This window comes from Lycorma delicatula, chromosome 1, assembly GCF_047948215.1.
Source record: "Lycorma delicatula isolate Av1 chromosome 1, ASM4794821v1, whole genome shotgun sequence".
Classification (NCBI taxonomy): Eukaryota; Metazoa; Arthropoda; class Insecta; order Hemiptera; family Fulgoridae; genus Lycorma; species Lycorma delicatula.
In genome coordinates, this window is record NC_134455.1 from 396,325,901 (window position 1) to 396,346,049 (window position 20,149).

General features: G+C 32.6%; 1 protein-coding gene across 1 annotated transcript in view; it reads left to right on the forward strand.

The window, feature by feature from the left end:
• Window positions 1-6,658, forward strand: part of LOC142317381 (uncharacterized) — a 142,834-nt gene extending 136,176 nt beyond the window's left edge. The window contains exons 11-12 of the mRNA XM_075353895.1: window positions 2,646-2,743; window positions 6,503-6,658. Of these exons, the coding sequence (XP_075210010.1) occupies window positions 2,646-2,743; window positions 6,503-6,560 (156 nt within the window). The 3' untranslated portion in view covers window positions 6,561-6,658. The remainder of the gene's footprint in view (window positions 1-2,645; window positions 2,744-6,502) is intronic.
• Window positions 6,659-20,149: the final 13,491 nt, after the last annotated feature.

Genomic DNA, 20,149 nt, shown 5'->3' on the forward strand with positions numbered 1-20,149 from the left:
ACAGTTTACCATCTCGTACATGTACCGCAAATATCATACGATTTAAAACCAGACATCCTTAAAAAATCACGTATAAAGTCGCCGGTTTGTTGCAAAACCAGATAATGTTCCAGTTAACCTTGAATCACAGACGATATCGCATGGCTCGAACCCTTTTTGAGGCTGTGTAATTAATTGAGCTGAAAGTTGCAAGCCGTATTCTTAGTATCCACCTGTGGCGGCTCATAGCTAAAATTAGTGGGGGTGCTGCTCCAAAAAAAAATTTTCTGGGCCTTTTCAAGGCCATGGTTAAATTTTTCTGTAAAATAAAAGAAACGAAAAAAATGAATCAAATATAATAACTGGAAGCAGGATAATAATCTAATTCTACATTTTTATCACATTCAAGAATATAGTACACTGTTTTTAAGTGCAATCTGCTTAAATAGTCTGTTTAGCCGAATAAATAATATAATGTTAAATAAAACGACAACTTAAAATGTTAAGAACACTATAATGCTTAAAATCACTATATTCCAGTGGAGCTTAATTTAAATTTCTATGTACGCAGAAAAAAATACATAATTAGTTTATACTAATTACCTTCTCTTTCGCCCTTCCAGTGTGTTTTTGGACAGATTTGGCATTCAAAGATCCCTTGCTTTCCATCTTCTGATCACTACTGAAACAACTAAACTACTTATATATTTCTTCCACCGACTAAACTAGAAAAGGAAACGAACAAGGAACGTTCCATATACTCTTCCTTGTAGCCTCGCATGAAGCTTTCTATGTGCGCATGCACCCAACAGCCAAACACCACTCCGCTGGAACTGTGAAGCGCACAGTTCCATACAAAGATCTTTGTATCTTTTTCATAAACTGGGGGATGGCTACTGACATTAAGCTTCCGCAGTGCCTATATGCGAGCCACCATTGGTGTCCACGTTTTGATATAAAAAGTATAAGAATTTGTGGTTATTTTAATAATAATAGTTAATAATTCGACGGGAGTATTATTCTGAAGTAGTTATTTAAAGGAAAAAGCTTAAAAACGAAAGACTATGGAAGCGAAGTATGGAAAAAAGACAAAGCTGTATGTGATATTAGGATTTTTTATTTTTAAACAGGTGTGACCTACAGTTAAGAAAGCAGTTTTACAACATTAATTTTTATAGCCGAAGCAGTCTTAACGCAGGCTTTTTACTGTTAGATGCATAGCCTAATTTTAGCAATTTGCTTGTGTAGGCCTATGCTATTACTTTTTATGTTTGGTTATTCTCTATAAGGCTTCTAGTGCTGTACAATTTAATATTCCTTTGTTATTCGTATTGAGATACGTTAGATTTAACAATAAATTTTCAGTTTAGAAAAATTTCCTACATGTTTTATATTTTTCTAAAGGTTTTGCAAATGACTAAAGCCCAAGGTTTTTTCACAAATGGGGAGCTCCCGGAATGCCCAGAAGAATAACTTACCATCATAAAAAACAGACTTATGAGTGCAACAAAATTACATGAAACTGAGACAAGATAATTTTATTGTAAAATATGTAGAAACCAGTATTTCAAACAAATAAAACCGTACTGTTATTAACAGAAAAGGAGCTTGTTCCTTGTCCACAAAATATTTTATTTTTAAAGTCCGTAAGAGAGATAAGGTTTAAATATGCCAGAAGGCATATACACTATTGGCTTGATACACTATTGTTATCAAAAAAATAATGTTACTAATGTTATTTACTCTCCAACCCAGTGGGTTAGCTTACTGGGTATTGTAACAAGTTTTCTTTACTCTAAATTAAATAACTAGGTTACTGATGTTAAAGTATCATGGTGTTGATTGACAAGTTAAAGATTAAGATGTGCATTAATTGTTATAATTATTTAGTTACTATGTACAACATATAAAAATCCAAATTATTCTGATTTAAAATTGAACATGTTTAAATACAAAAACATAAAACTATCATTTAACAGTACTTTAATTTTTTATGTTTAAACAAAACAAGTATTAGTTATGATTGCTTGGGTTTTACCATAGAAAAAAGAAAAATATTTTATTACCTTTTTTCTTGCAATGGTGATGAATTTACAAAATTTCATTTTTTTTCCGTCTATTTCTTTAATTTATGTGGAAAATTTAATCTAGGGTGGCATCTGTTTGATGTGGATTTCAGGCTACATTACCCACCGGGTTGGCCTAGTGGTAAACGCGTCTTTCCAAATCAGCTGATTTGGAAGTCAAGACTTCCAGTGTTCAAGTCCTAGTAAAGTCAGTTATTTTTACACGGATATGAATACTAGATCATGGATAATGATGTTCTTTGGTGGTTGGATTTCAATTAACCACACATCTCAGGAATGGTCGAACTGAGACTGTACAAGACTACACTTCATTTACACTCATACATATCATACTCATTCATCCTTTGAAGTATTATCTAAATGGTAATTACCAGATGCTAAACAGGAAAAAGAAAGGGTTTCAGGCTACATAATTCAACATGATGTTCATTCTTAAAAAAGTAAATGTTTGTACTGATCCTGATCTCATCTGTTGAATTATATATATTCTAATGTATTTTATTAATTTTAGTTTTAAAAATATAAAATTATTTGTATTGACAGTATTACAGTATATGTAATATTTTATGTTAAATTTAGGAAAAAGACCTGAATCACATCATGGTCCAGCCAGTATGCAGCATGGTGGTACTTCACAGTTTGATTTTCCATCGTTATCACAGTCATCATCTTCTGAAGTAATTATATTACAATTTAAAACTGAACTAAGCAAATAAATAATTTTTAATATTTTTACAACTCTAATTACTCTTTTGTTGAATACATATATGCCAAACTCAGTTCTGTGTGCAATTTAAAGTGGATAATAAAATATGAGACTTGATTTTTTTCTTTTTGATGTAACGACTGTGCAGCCTAATATGATGCCATCTTTAATTTTGCTCTTTCTGCTTCCTCTTTTTGTGTCAGATTTTGTTACAACACTTCAGTAACTTATAGTAAGCTTCAGCAGGCTTTTGAGAATGAAGTTATGTCGAAGTACAAGTTTTATTGTTGGTGTTAAGTGTTTTCTGAAGGCAGAACCGATGTTTAAATCGGTTCCAGCATAATCCTTAATTGTTCCATCATAATGGAAGACACCTAATGTCATTGACAAACAATGACATAACCAAGGTCTGTGAACCAGTATGATAGAGTAGATTGGAAAATGAAGATGATTTTCTGAGATCTGAACTTGATGAATCTGGAATTTTTTTCCCTGGTACTAACAGAAGAACTGGGAATGAGAAAAATTGTTCCAAAAAATCTGTGCAGTCACAACGCAGAGAAATAACGGTGCAGGTCTGTTAAATGAATGGGATTGAATACAGAATTGCTGATAATGAGAGTTGTTTTTTCCAGTTTATGATCCAGAAATTTTACAGCTTGCAGGTGGTTTTCACAGAGATCATAGAGACCAAAGAAAGCATGCATATTTAGTCAGATGTGAAATGCTTGTGTGCTTCTTCAGTTTCAAATGCATTGTTCATAAAGAATGGGGTACCTTCTGCAGAGATCAATAAGAAAATGAATCCATTGTGTTCATCTAAACATTGATGACAATTACAAACTTTATCACAGTATTGCATTATCTGTATGGAAGTTATTTTATGTCCAAAGATATTTCACAGCTGCCACAGCCTCTGTGTTTTCCTGTCTGTTCAATGTGATTTACTTAAAAACCAAATCGGCTTTGATAAAATACAATTTTGTTTCTAAAACAGTCTCAAGTGTTGGCTATACAAATATCAACCATAAATTTGTGCATTTTTTTAAAATTTGAGCTGGTTCAGTTCATCTGAACGAGTTCCACCTTGATATAAAGTTTCATAATTCAGTTTTTATTTCTTAGCTTTTATGAAATTTTTCATGATTTTTATATCTGCACAGCTAATAAAGATTACAAAGAAGAAAGGTGCATCGCATGTAAAAGTTATCAAATAGTTGTGTATTATTAATGATTATATACTTTTAAAAGAAATCATAAATTGCATAAAATTTTTATATTCTTATTGCAAATTATTAAGTTGACACTGTCAAGGTGCCGCTATAGAAGTACTTGTGTGGGAGGGACTTCATATCTATTTATAAGTTACTTGAATGTATAAAACAAAACATAGAAAAACAAAAAAGTAGTCAAATTGATATATGCTATGCTATGTCATTAAAAAAATGATTGTTGTACCGTAATTTTTTTTATGTCCTTTTTGCCTGAAAATTTACACGAAGTCTGGATACAAAGTCATATTTTCTGCTACATATTAGTTGAAGAAGTTCCTGTAGATCATTGAACTCAGTGCAGGTAATCATTGATGTTTATCTTTAGCATTTTTAACAAATGACTGGTCTGTTCAAAATATGCTTGATTTTGGATGTCACTATATTAAAGAAATGCTGAGGTAAATGCTGTACTCTGAAATAATAGTTGTAAAATTAGTATTATGTAAATACAAAATTTTTTATTATACTGTTCCAAGGTTTCTTACATTATGAGTACAATCTAGGAATGTTTCACTCTTATTAATTTTTATTGTGTATGATCATATGTGAGTATTTTAACTGTATTGCTTTTGGGTTCTACTTAAAGAAGTGTTTATGAAATCAATGATACATACTTCAGTTGCAATGTTTTATATACAGTGTCCGTAAAATAATAGTGTGATTTTAAATGGTTATAGCTTCAGAACAAAGCATTGTAGATAGATGACTATATGCTAAATGAAAGAGAAACACTCCAAGATTATGTGTGCGAAAGCTAGTGCATGTGCATTGTGTTTGCAGTACATGAAAGAGCACGTGCACATTAGTCATCATGTTTATATACAGAGGAAGGCCCAGTGTGTGTTGTGGCTTGCTATGTGTGATTCAGTTAGGTGTAAATACAATTGTGTGTTCAATGACCTGCTTCTTCGCATGAAAATAACATTGGGAATGGGACAAATAACTCAAACTGGCAGGCTGCTGAAGCAAACTTGTCTGTGAAGATCATTGAAGGAGTGCGAACAAGTTCTTGGTAAGCCTGAAGAAATCTGTGCAGAAGTGGTTCTAGACAGTTAGGGATTCCTAAAACATCATCCAAGCAACTAAATGAAACTTTTTGGTTTTGTTGTAGACATTCTGAATAGGTTAAAGCAGGATGATGATTTTTTAAACAAGTTAATTTTCAGTGATGAAGTATTGTTTCATGTTTTTGGGTTAGTACATCAGCTTAATGTTCATTCATTGGGTACTGAACTTCCACCTGCTGTTAATTGAAAATTAGCGTGACAGTGAAAAAGTGAATGTGGTGTGCTATTGTATGAGAAGAGTTATTGCCCCCTTTTTTTTTACTGAAAAAACAATAATGGGAAACATCTTCCTGGATATATTAGAAAGGTCCAGTGTCCCATATTATATGCCTATACATATATGCAGCGTTCCATTTTCTAGTTAGACGGAGCGCTTCCACATTTTGCCGCAATCGTGCAGGGTTTTCTTAATGTAACATTTCCTTAGTGGTGACAAAAAGGGTGGATCGATTGGCTCCAAGAGTCTCCAGATCTTACTCGCATGGATTTCTATTTTTGGGGTTGTTTAAAAACACGTGTATTCCATTCAAGATCAAAATGTCGATCATTTTAAAAAAATCACTGAAGCTGTTTCTTCTATCATGCTGGATGTTCTCTGTCATGTATGGCAAGAGACTAATATCATCTTAGATGTCTGCAGGGCAACCATGAGTGCACACATTGAAATCTACAGGTAAGAAATGTATGGTGTTTCTTTCATTTAACATATAGTTCATCTCTCTACGCTTTGTTCTAAAGCTGTAACCATTTAAAACCCCATTATTATTTTACAGACACTGCATTATTGTTGTCTTGAACATTGTTTTTGATACCAGATATGCATTTTCACACAATTTTAGGTAAAAATTGAGATGCATGAAAAATGCCAGATCCTTGCTGGAAATTAAACTCATAACCAGATGATCTGGAAGCTAGTGTGTGAACTCTGTGCATCAATTGGCCAACCAGATGCATGTTCACAGTTCTAATATTTTGCTATTTATTACATAACTTATTTTATTTTAATATTAGGAACTAGCTCTGACTGTTGAGTAACAAATATGAAAGTACTCCAGAAAAAAGTTGGTGTTCTAATATTATACGATAAAGCGGGTATTATTGCGATTCCGTATTAAATTTAGTTTTTTAATATTTAAAAATATCTTCTATGTTGAAGAATGTAATCACAGTTTTCCATTCATAATGGAACCGTCAGTTGCTACTTGGGGATATAGTTATCATTTTGTGCTAGCCGTACAGTGTGGGATATGTATTGACTGCGAATATCTTTGCTTCTAAGAATTACAAAAATGAATAAATGAATATGCTACTTGCATTATTTTTAATATAAGTGCTGTTTTTTTGGCTTTTATAATGCTTAATTTTTATTTAGTCTTTTTTCTTGTTCAGTATTTTCAAGGTCAAGGAGCAGATGCCTCTAGAGGTAAAGAGCGTGGCAGAGGTATAGGTAGTGGTAGAGCAAAAGACAGATATGCAGATACAGGAGCAGTTGGTATCCAACAACCGCTATCAGATGAACCTTCCCGAGAAGAAGCTTCATCTGGATTCCGCGGATGTGGCGGTCCAAGAAGGCAACGTGGTGCATATTCCAGTGGAATACCTCCTGATTATAGTTCACAAGGTAATTTTTGGAAAGTAGTACTCTGCCTACCAGTAGTATACTGTGTATTACCGATTTTAGTATTTGTTTACATTTCAGTAGAAGTAGTGAAATATCATTTTTTTCCCAGTTTCATTCAGCTCACTCATTGTAAAAGAAATAATTTTAATATTAAATCTTTAACAAAATATGTTTTGTTGAGTCATGGCTTTAAGCAGTATCTATGAACCAATATTAAAAAAAACAATAATTATATTTATAGCGCAGTTATAAACTTTATTTTAATAAAAATAAAAAAGTTTTTTTAAACAATTTCTTCTTTCTTTTCAATCGCTTCTTTCATCATTGCACAGGCTTCTTTATGCCTTCAGAGAAAAGTTTTTTTTTGTTAAGCAACAAGTCGCACATGCACAAAATCTTTGTAACAACAAACCAAATTAAATTTTATTATAAAACAGTTTTAACAACTTAATTCATAATGTTTTCAATTGATTTTTGCAACTTTTGTTAGGTACTGGGCTACTGTTGTCTTCCCAGTGTCAGCTCATTACTGCTGGCATTTTATTTTATTTTTTTTGTTTTAATTTGGTAGTCATGAAGTCAAGTTTTGTAATCAAGATTGAAGACAAAGTGGATTTGAATTTTGTCTGTTGATGTATGAGGCCGATCGGTCACAAAATTAAAACCACAGTGAAAATAAAAAATCTTTTATTTGTAACAAGTACTTACATAGTTACACCATTTCTCTACATAGTTGCTACTGATTTAGACATTTGTCATAGCATGGTACCATCTTTCCAATACCCTCGTCATAGACTGGAGCTGCCTGTGTTTTCAGCCATGTTTCTATGCTGATCTGCAGCTCAGTGTCTGTGCCAAAATGTTGTCCTCCTAGCCAGCGTTTCATGTGAGCAAAGAGGTGAAAATCGGATGAAAATTTACAGAAATTGTGAACCGATGAATTTCTGGAATCGTGTCATCCACTCGCTCAACAAGATCATCGGTTGACACTCGCTTCCTTCCCTGACCGCCTGCATCATGAACATCGGTACGTCCTGCTTTAAAGTTCCTGCACCATTATCGGACTTTGCCGTCACTCATTGAAGTTTCACCGTACACATTACTTATTCGTCTATGAAATTTCAGCTGCATTACACTTCTCAGCCTGAAGAAATTGAATTACCGCACGCACTTCACACTTGGCTGGAGATGCTATTGTTGTAGACATGTTTACGTGCTAGCTGTGTGTTCAGAACTAAACGAAGTGATGCGGCGTGATTGAAGGCCATACTAGAGCCGCTGCACAACACATGCGCAAAGGTTCATCTGATTTTTTTGCGAGTTTTTATTTCGCGACCGATCGGATCTTAAAAAAAAAATAACCCTCGTAGTTCATTGTTATTGCCGGTTTTTTGTGTTTCTTTTATTTTCTCATAGACTTTGTACCTGTTTATTTAATTCTGTTTATTTTATTTTTAATATTTACTTAACAAGCTTAAAAAATTTTTCCTGATTTATTCTTCATCAGATATGAATTAAGTGAAAGTTTCTCTGGTGGTCACAGAGTGAATTTTTTCCGCATAACTTAATAAAAAAAATTATATTTCTTCAGAAACAATTTTAAGATACCATTTAATTTTTTGGTTGACTTCATTACTTAGTATTGTACTCTTACCGTTCAGTGATGATCCCTGATATTTAAACTATTTTCGTGTAGAAATTCAAGAACATTAGCTTAAAAACTAAGGTATGAAATGTTACATCTTTTTGCATACCAGACAAGTCTTTGCTGGTGCTTTATTAGTCTCAATATATAATTTCTCTGCATTCTTTTCTTCACGATTGGTTTCTTCTTTTTTCACCTTTGTGAAAAAATATACTATAGAATCAGCTTCATTGAAAAAAAACTCACTTCATCGTTAGTTATAAAAATAAAAAATGGTTAAATTTTTTAATTCAATAAATGGAAGAAAGTTATTGAATTATACAAGTTTATCATCGGGAATATATATGATGAATAATCTCCAAGTAGTATATGGTAAATGATAAACTTAACCGGATTAGAACCCAGAACCTTTAATATAAAAGACAAAGGATGCTAAAATATGTTATAGACTGGCCTTTTGTAATTCATTCCTTATTCCTCAAGAGGAATATTTTCAAATGTCATCAGTTTTTTCTTCTAAAATAGTGAATTTTAAAAATTATGAAAAAATAAGAATTATTTATATAAAATAGGCTATTTTATATAATTAACACAGCTATCTACTCGATGCAGTAATAATTCTACAGTAATTATAAGAAAAGAACTGTTTGTATAGAATAAGAAACTATTTATTTTATATTCATTGTTTAACATGGAGTCATTGATAGGCATTATGTTAGGTAAAGCGCCAGCTTCCGTGATGCAAGTGGTAGCATCTCGGCCTTTCATCCAGAGGTCCTGGGTTTTAATCCTGGTCAGGCATGGCATTTTCACACAATACAAATCATTCATCTCATCCTCCGAAGCAATACTTTATGAAAGTCTCTGAGGTTAAAGTGCTGGGAATAAAATATTAAAAAAAAAGATTTTGTTATGCATTAGCATAATGTATCTTTATATCTTGAAGGTTTACATGATTTATTACATACTAATATTTATAACATACTTATGCTATTAATGTAAGTATAATATAATTTTCATTTGTGTTGTGAATTTATTTTTATTCTAACTTTGTATACAATTTTATTACATACTGTAATATACAAAACTGGTGAAAAGAAAAAGCCTAAGAAAATGATCTCGCTGGAAGCGAAACATGAAATTATTGCAAAGCATGAGCGTGGCGTTCGTATCATCGACTTGGCAAATGAGTATGGCCGCAATGGATATCTACAATATCCACGATCATCAAGCAGAAGGAAGGGATAAAGAAGCTGCAGTCTTCCAAAGGCGTCACCATTATTTCAAAGCTACAAATTAATATACATGATGAGATGGAACAGCTACTTTGATTATGGATTAAGGAGAAGCAATTGGCAGGTGACTCTGTTTCTGAAGCGATTATTTGTGAGAAGGCTGGCGCCATCTTCCAAGACCTCAAGCGTGATGTAACCGAGACGGATGGAGAATCATCGCAAGGCGGTGAGGGGTTCAAAGCTAGTCGTGGCTGGTTTGACAATTTTAAGAAACGAAGTGGCATTCATTCAGTTATTCGTCATGGAGAAGCATCTAGTGCAGATATTAAGGGGCTGAAAATTTCATTAAGGTTTTTGAAAAAGTCATTAGTGAAGAAGGATACCTACCGCAACAAGTGTTCAATTGTGACGAAACAGGGTTATTTTGGAAAAAAATGCCTAGGCGCACGTTTATCACGGCTGAAGAAAAGTTTACCTGGCCACAAGGCTATGAAAGATAGGCTAACGCTATTGGGGACTTCAAAATAAAACCGTTGCTAGTATACTACTTGGAAAAGCCAAGGTCTTCAAAGCTTATAAAGTTATGAAAGAAAAATTACAAGTTCTGTGGCATGCAAACAGTAAAGCATGGGTGACCCGTCAGTTTTTTATTGAGTGGATGAACATAGTTTTTGGGCCTTCAGTGAAAAAATACTTAATTGATAATGGTCTACCGCTTAAGTGTGTCCTTCTGTTGGATAATGCTCCCGCTCACCCTCCTGGCCTTGAGGATGACCTTTTAGATGAATTTAAATTTATCAAAATTGTCTATCTGCCACCCAATACAACGTCTACCCTTCAGCTCATGGATCAACAAGTTATCTCCAATTTTAAGTAACATATAAATTGAATTATTTTTAAAGTTAATTTATTTTAACAAAATTTGCATGAAGATAAATTTTAACACATTTCAAAAATGGTCCCATATAAATTTTAATGAAATCCAATGATAATATTAGGAAAAATACCAAAACCCCTGATTTTTTTTAGTGTATGTTATGGTGTATGTGTATGTTATAGTGTATTGTTATAGTGTATGTTATGTGTATATCTGTCTGCGATGTTAGTAAACCAGTTTTGATAGTTTTTTTTTTTTTTAATTGAAAGAATATGCTTTAAGAATGGTCCGATATAAATTTTAACCAAATCCGATGATAATCTTAGGAAAAACTAAAAAAACTGAACCTCTTGACACCCTTAGCTGCTGACTGCTTGCAGCAGTACTGTGTTTCTCTGTTTCCTGTATGATCAGGATATTAAAACTATCTATATTATCACCGTTTAGTCTCTGTGGAGATATCATGGCATTTCTTTTTCTATTTTACTTCCGTAAACAATCATTCCTTTTTTTCCTTGGCTACTTTCCTCTAAACTACATTCAAATATTAAATCTACATTTAATATTTATATAAAATGGTAAAAAAGTCTATTATTCCTAATTGCAATATTATTATATATATTTATGTTTATATTATCTAATAATAAAGGTACTAGATACTACTAAAAATTGTGAAATAAAATATTTATAAAAAATAAAACTAAAAACCAACTTCAACAAATAATAGTACTATAAAGTTACTAACAATTATATTTTTATTTATTATTAAATAAAGTATTTACAACAAATAAATATTTTTGAAGTCTGTGCCAGCGAACGCCAGATAAACAAAATAAAAACCTATGATCTATATAATACAAATCCTACTTCAAACAATGCAAAATTGGTAGTAGAAGTTTTACTACAATAAAATGAGATGTACAAAAATATACAACGATAAAATGTGACGTACAAAAATATAAGAAAACTTTTCATAAATGCATAGGTACATATATTATTACAAAGTATATATGCCTTAGCGAAATGTGAGGTGTGATCATGAGATGCTCTTTCTTTTATGCTCTTGAGATCCCATTTTACATGTGGAATCCTGTTTAGTTGCCTAGTGGTTGGTTGAGATACTCACTTTACATAACTTTATGTTTAATTTGTGTGTTGGCTGGCGCCAGCTTCAAAAATAGTTATTTGTTGTAAATCATTTTAATTTAGTTAATAAATAAAAGATATAATTATTCGTATTTTTTTAATACTATTATTTGTTGAGGTCGGTTTTTATTTTTATTTTTTATAAATTATTTTATAATAATGTAATACTACGATGATTTATTATTACACAGCATTATTGCTATAGTACAACTGTATTATTTAATGCAGCAATAAAGTACAAACATTATTTTGGAAAATGTTTCGATGCGTTTATATAATATTGACATTGTTATGGTTAGATATGCATTGTATTTATTTTGTAATAATTAAAGTGAAAATAGTAAAATGATATGTCATGCTTTATGCAGTTACAAAATATAAAACCTTTTCTAAAAACTAAACCAAAGTTCTATTTAAAAGTAGTTCTCTAGTTACATCACTACAAGACTTTACCAGTTTATAGTCTGCCTAGGAGACTAATTCACTACTCACCAACTAGGCTGAACATTCATAGATAAAATATACAAGCAAGTATGCTAATACTATATAATATGCTCCTATACTATATAATATTATATACTATATAATATGCTCCTATACTATTTAGATTAAATAATGAATTTTAATTGTACAATTTTATACTTTTTTCTAATGCCTTATCACCATCATGAATAGAGAGTTTTCCATATCATTTAGTGTTAATTAAACACATTTTCCACATGTAAAATTGTCACCCACCAATAAATTATATTTAATGCAATTAAATGTTAAGGAAGAAATATCAGATGGCAGAGGATATTTTAACATGCATCTGAAACCTGAACCTGAACTTCTTTTATGATAGATTGGAGTACCATATATATTTTTCTACTTGATGCTTTTTTATTCACAAGAAATATTTGTTTACTTTATTTTATTAATTTAAACATAGGATTGCCTAAAACATTTTGTAACTATCGAATATCGATAACAATCAGTTGTTGAAAATGCATTTTTTCTAGTTAACTTCAGTTTTCTGGATCTTGCACATAATTACTTCAAAACAGGTAATATATAGAAAATAGTATTGATGGCTCCATTATTGCACAATTCTTTGCAAGCAAGTCCAAAATCAGAATGTACATTCACCTCTTAAAATGTCCAATAATGTGGCTTTTTATTCTAGAATAATAAACAAACATTCAGTAATGGGTTTTTTTTTGGGCTGGACTAATAGTCCATGGAACATGGTGAAGTATTAATAACACACTTCATTGTTAAATTGCCTTCTCATTTTTCCATGTACACATTGCAAAGAAGTAAAATGTATCTAATAAAAATAGATGCTAAATAAATCCATGTGAAATCACAAACAGATCAAAGTACAAGGTTTGATAAAAAAAATATGTGGAATTTTAGTTTTTCTCAAAAAATCTTTTGTTCATCAATATTGATTTTATCACCTTCAAAATACTCCTTTTAAGGTATACATTTTTGCTAGTGCTTTTGCAATTTTTGAGCATCTTTGCAATGGAATTTCTGGTATGGCGTTTAGTTCCTTCAGATGATCTATTCAGTGTTGTCAAAACATCATCTCATGGTTCTTTTCAGCTTGGAAAATAGAAAGAAGTTACAGGGGGCCATGTCTGGCAAATACAGAGGCTGAGGCATCATAACAGTGTTATTTTATTCAATTCATGAACAAGCAATGAAGTGTGAGCAGGTGCATTATCATGACACTTGGCAAAGCACCCTGTTGTCTCATCCCCCTCTCCTCTGCCATGAGACTCTGGGGCAGTATCCTGGTGATGACAAACACAGCCTCGCTGGAAACTGTCCATTAGGCATGTGCGATCTGCAAAGCCAGCATCCGCTGCAAGCCATCCAGGAGCTCCCTGGCCTGCCTAGTACTAAGACCCCCTAGCCCAAACCGGTACCCTGTACAGACAGACCAAGCATGCCACTGAAGCAAGAAGTCTTCTTCTTCTGGTGGATTGATGGATGGACCACCCCAATTCTGCATCAGCTGGGCTAGGGCATTAGCTTCTCCTAGCCTTGTTTACTGTTTCTCAGACATGCTCCTGGAACAACCTTTGATGGTCAAGCCACACTCCAAGGTATTTTACCTTACATGAGGTCAGGATTCGGTTGCACCGACACGTAATGTGATGGGGTCAAGTTTACATTTCCTAGCCATGACCACTGCCTCAGTCTTCTGCTTTGCAAGCTTCAGTCCCCTCATAGCCAGCTGGTCGTTCACCATACAGACTACTACTACTTCGCCGTAGTGCCCTGCTTTGTGACTTCCAGTTCTGTTTTGCCGACAACCAGTGCCAGATCACCTTCCAGGTACTTGATCCTCAGCACACCATCATAAGCAATATTCCAGAGCAAAGGGCCGAGTACCGACCCCTGTGTGACACCACATACCACCTCATATGTAACTGACAGCCCCTCCATGCTGGCAACCACAAACTTGTTACTCAAGTACTGGCCAACCAACCCCCTGAGGTACGCACTCACGCCACGCACCTCAAGCTCATCCATAACAACATGCCAGGGCAGGCTATTAAAGGCATTTTCAACGTCTAGGAGGATAACAACCGGTATGCTCCTAGTCTGCCAACTGCATGTGGCAGCCTCATTGACCAGCTACATCACTCAGTCGATAGCATCCACCATGGACCTGCCTATTTGGAACCTGAACTGGTTCACACTTAATCCTACCTAAGCTTCCAACTCAGTTGTCAATCTACCTACAAGGAGGGGCTTGAAAAGTTTGTTGAGCATGCTTAACAAACACAGTGGGTGATATCCAGTAGCATTACCAGATTTGCCCCTTCTCAATCAGAGCCAGCCGGACAACCTTTCATGCTCCTGGCACAAACCTGTTTGTCAAGCAGTAATTAAATACATCAATAAGATTCTCTGGAGCCACCTGAGCCAAAACCTGCACTGCCTCGCCGCTGATTCCATCAAGACCGGGAATCCTCTGTCTGTTGTCACGCTTAGCTGCTACAACAACTTCATCCTGCTTGAACAGAGGAACTACTTCATCCAGAGCAATCTCCCTCCAAGGCACCTGTTCTACCTTGGAGAATAATTTGACTATTGCGTCCACTAGATGCTCCTTAGTCAGAACAGGGAGGAAATGACCAAACTTCTTCATTACTATCTTGTAACTGTTTTATACAGCCTGGAAAATTAAAAAATTCTAACCTCGTATGTGTAATATGAGTTCTAATATTGCACAGGTGATTGTTGGAGGGCTAGGTAATGCTTATTTGCAATGAGGGTTTCTGAAAGTGCTGAGAGAAAGGTTTATTTGTGTGTGAAACAGCAACAGATATGGCAAAGTCATTTTCTATGAGATATCAGCAACACACAAGCGACTGTGGACAATTTCTTTAGCTGCTGACCACATAGTTACATTACTGGAGAACATAAAATTATTACTATATATGGTCTTATCATTTCCTGCCATGTGCATAATTGCAAGAACATAATACCATAAGTATTTTCTGCCTAAAGACCTTTTGACAGATTATTAGAATTATGTGAGTAAACGTAATGTGATAGCTAATTATAAAAGTTGTTTGTTTAATCTTTGAGATCCTCAACTGAAATACATTTTTTCAGTTTGATTACAAAGGTAATTTTATGTATTATAATTAATATTCTTATTTGTTATGAGGTTATTTCAATTTTTTATGGTTTGGTTTATTATAGAATGGTTTTGGTTTAACTAGAAATCTTTGTGAAAATTAAAAATACTGACTGCATAATTGTCTTGCACAAATGAGCAGTCTCGAATTTTTTTCGTTTTCTGTAAGTTTTTTTACAGTCAGTTGTATTATTCGATAACAATTTTCATGTATATTGTATCCATGTTATTTTAGGAAGCCGATCGAGTGACTGCAGAAATGAGGAAAGAGAAGAAGTCCAACACAGTAGGCAGAGATAAAGTAAATTACATGTCACTAATTTCTGCGATAGCCAGTAAAGCAAATGCAGGTTTGTTTTTATAGTTTGTCTTTTAAACAGTTGAATATTTCATTTTATGGGAATGATTTACCTACTGAATAGCCAGGTTTGTTATATGAGAGTCGTCCAAAATCTAATCAGCACAATATTAAAAAGGCAGGAATATTGTGAACAAAATACAGGATGTTTCTTATATTCACTTATTTATTTCCCAAAGTCTTCATTTCTGTGTTTACATTTTTCACATTATTTTGGATATTTGAAAAGCTCTTTATAATAGAAATTCATGCTAGTTTCATGAAGAATCTTATAGAGAGCTATTTGGATTACTGTTACATTCTCATGGTATTTTATTTTCATTTAGTCTTTCACAAAACTCAAGAAATGATAACTTGAAGACATTGACTTGTGATTTCAGAAAGGATGGGAATAGCTCCTATCAGTATTCTATTACAGTGAGGTGAGCAGATATTCCATAGATGACTGGCAAGGTGAGAATTGTTAGCTGTGAATGACTTCTTCTCCCTGGCTGTTTTCCTTGGTTTCTCCAGAGCCCAAAAACTCCCAATTTGCACTAAACTGCCATCACTTTTGCTACCCATAACAATGTTCATGGCTTTTTGTTCATGAATTAAGATGTTCCATAATATGATTTAATTTTAAAAGTAAATTGGTGAAGCTTTCATCGATTAATGTGATATTGGATTTTATTTCTTCCTTCTCCCCATTTTATCTTTCAAGCAGTTGTGATGTGATTTTTTCTTATAGTTTGGTGGTTTACAGTCCTTGACTGTGTGTAGGGAACACAAATTATATGTTACACATCTTTATAATTAAATTAAATCTTTTCATGTGGTGTCAGTTGAGGCTCTTTGTTAGCAGAATTGATTTAAGACTGATGTTGGATGTTAGAATTTTTGTGATGTCAAAAGAAAGTTTTAGTGACTATAAGTTTTAGAATGGAAAGCCAATGTTGTAGCAAAATCTGTTATTCTTCAAGCATTATCTCAAAAAATCATCACTCTTTAGTGTCAATATTATGTTACCCTTTTTGAATGATCTATTAAGTATTGCCTATGAAAAATCAAGCTACATGTTTCAGTGATGGTGAAAGAGAGAAGACTGCTTCTCTCTTCAATTTTGAAGACTGCTTTAGAGGTCTTCACAATCATTTACAAGATATAATGGTGAGAGGTTTGATTGATAAATAGAAATAATCTGTTTTTTTGAGGTTGATATACCTATATTAAAAGAATTATACAATACAAAATTGTTGTTATTGTTGAAGAAATATGGTTTTAATTGTTCGGCGTTTGTTAGTAGTGTAGACCTATCAAACTGTAAATTACACCATTTTGTTAATAAAATTGGTATTTTGTTAATTATTTATTTTATAAGTTAATTCATATTACTCAGAAAGAAAATTATGGGTGTTTTTTTGACATACTCATTGTCCTAAAATTATTAAGGAATCATCAGTTTAATTTAGGTAGAAATTTCTGATGATAATATAATTATAAAAAGAAAACAAGCAATTACTTCAAAAAATTATTATTGCCTTAAATTTACAGTATTACCACAAATCTAAAAAGTCATTTATTTTTGTCTTAAGTGAACAGCAAAGCATTAAAGATGCAGTTGAACTTTGATCTGAAACTTTTTAAAGCCAGTACTTATCATTTTCTAGAAAAAGGCAAATCAGATTTTTATTATACCGATTACCAACACCTTTGACATCTTGAACTTTCAACATGGCCATAATTTTAAGAATGCCTTGCAAAGTAGTTATGAGTTAAATTTATCAATACAGAAAGAAAGTTTATCAATGCTATCTAAATTGTGCACATCCATGACAGTAATCTGTAAAAATTCTTGCTCACAATTTCAGACCAGGCTGATTAATTGAAAGAATTTTGGATTGCTATTTCAAAGGATATACTTTTTCTGAAGATAACAAGACTGAACTAGGATATTTTAGAAAGCTATTTTCCCCAATTGCAGGTGTCTTTTATGACCAACTTAATCCTATAACTGTATTTCAATTCATTAAATTCTTACTGATAGACAATAATTCCCATGTGTTCAGAATGAAGGTACACAGCCTTCAGCAAATGAAGAAACTGAATACCTGATTGCTTTAAAATTTCTGAAAATGTCAATCATTTTCAGAAGAAATTAGATAAAAAAATATAATCTATACTTTACCTTCCATGATAGATGATATTTTACATGTAATTAGTGATGATTCACTATGACAGACATTCACCCGATTTGGAATATTTTTGGGTATTGTATTTAGTATTTATTCATAACTATGTTCTTCCCTATCTATACTAAACTTTACTTAGAGAATATAAATTAATAGTTTGTTTGCAATAGTTGCATTTTACAGAACCAAAATACTAATACTAATACTCATACTGTATTCAATTAGCTTGTAGACTGAAGAATAAACTAAAATTGCGTTTGTATGAGTGATTTCATCATGATTCTGTTGAGTCATGTTCTGTGTATCAGTACAGATTCACAACACGGCCATATCTACGTACTTGCAACACTATAATCATTACTTATATATTAGTTATCATGTAATTAGTCATATAGTAGTCACATATATCCAAATGTTTATAAAATGTTATGTCTTCTCAGTTCTATTAAAACTCATCTTTTCATATGATCACTTTTTTGTTCTTGTGTTCAATTTTTGTGTTTCTGTTATGTGTTTACTTACGCTAATATTATTTAAAGCAATTTTTTTTTAAGTTTACAGGAATGTGAGTAGTGTATTCCTAGATTTGTGATTTGAGTTATCATTATTTTGACATCATGTCTAATACTGATTCAGCTGATAGTGCACGATTATTGACCCTCTGAAAAAAAGGCTGCAAAAAAGTCTGCAAGTTGAGCGGAAAAATACATAATTTTAAATGCTTTCAAAAGCGAATTACAGAGTAATCCAATAGTGTTGATTTCAGATGTAATTAGTAAAACTGCTAACATAAGTGGAAGTTGTGCTGGTTCAGTGTACAATGTGATTACGAAGTATTAATTTACTAATGAATTATGGTCTCCTGAGAAAACAAAATCCTGCAGGTCAGTTGAAGAAAAAGTTGACGATTTTGGTAAAAAGCGATTCGTAAAAAAGTACATGAAGTTTATTTTCAAAATGAACGTCGTACAATAGACAAAGTGTTATGAGTTGTAAAAGATGATAATGATGTACCAGATTTCTGAAGAACAACTTTTTATAAATCTTTAAATCATATGAATTTTACATATGAAAAATGGGGTCAGGAAAGTGCTTTAATTGGCAGGGATGATGTCATTATATGGCGAAGATATTACTGCACTGAAATTAAAAAAATGAGGCAAGAAGGCCATAGAACATATTATATGGATGAAACTTGGGTCAGCAAAAAGTTTCGTTTTAAAAAATAAAGCTGTGAATGTTTTAACAGAAGCCTTTCTATGTGGCTTATCAACCAGTAATAAGCTCAATTGGATAAAGGTAGGCATCTCATAATTATGCATATCGACAGTGATAGTGGGTTTGTCAATGGTATTTCTGGATTTTTGAATCTATATGTACAGGAGACTATCATAATGAGATGAAATAGTTTGACGATGTTACCTTTTCTGGAAGACGTAATTCGGTTATTGTCTTAGACATTGTTCCTTATCTTTCTTGTAAAAAGGAAAAAATTCCAGCGTGTCTTGGAAAAACAATGATATCAAAATGTGGCTTAGTTCAAACTGAATGATTCTTGAAGAGGATGAACTTAAGGTCTAATCATCGCAAAGGTTTTCACTTATTAAAAGTAGTTTTAATGTGTGTAAAATTTATGAGTTAGAAAGATTCAGTGGTAAAACCCCGCTTCAATTACCTCCCTATCATTGTGAATTCAGTCTAATTGAGTTAATTTGGGGACAAATCAAAAGTTATGTAGTATCAGAAAATACTACTTTGAAAATATCTGATGTTAAAAATTTATGCTTAAAAGCCATCAATAAATGAGCCAGCGGGAATGGAAAAACTCTATAAAACATATAACGGATGCTGTTGAACCAAATTATTGGGAATTTGATAAGATAATAGAAAACAAAATTGAGCCTCTCATTGTATCTCTTATTACTGACAGCACTATGGATTTCTTGCAGTCAAATTACGATAACTGTACTGAATTATTTATTTATTGTCACAGAAATTTTTTAAAAATATTAGTGAACTTTTACTGTTAATGGACAGACAATTTCATAACTCTTAAAAAACTCAAGGAAACTACCTAACAACAAACAATTGTAATAAATAAAATACTCATGGGTTATGTGCCAAAGAAGATAGGAAATATTTTTTGATCATTTAACATGTCTTAATTTATTTAAATTTAAAATATATGTATAATTTTTGTAAAATATGAGTGCATGGTTACTGAATATTAGCGTTGTATAGTGTTTTTATATGCATAGGAGGTGCTTGTGAATCGGCTGCCTGAACACTCATACGCACAGTTGGTTTACTTCTACTCTATAAGCTAACTGAATTAGATAT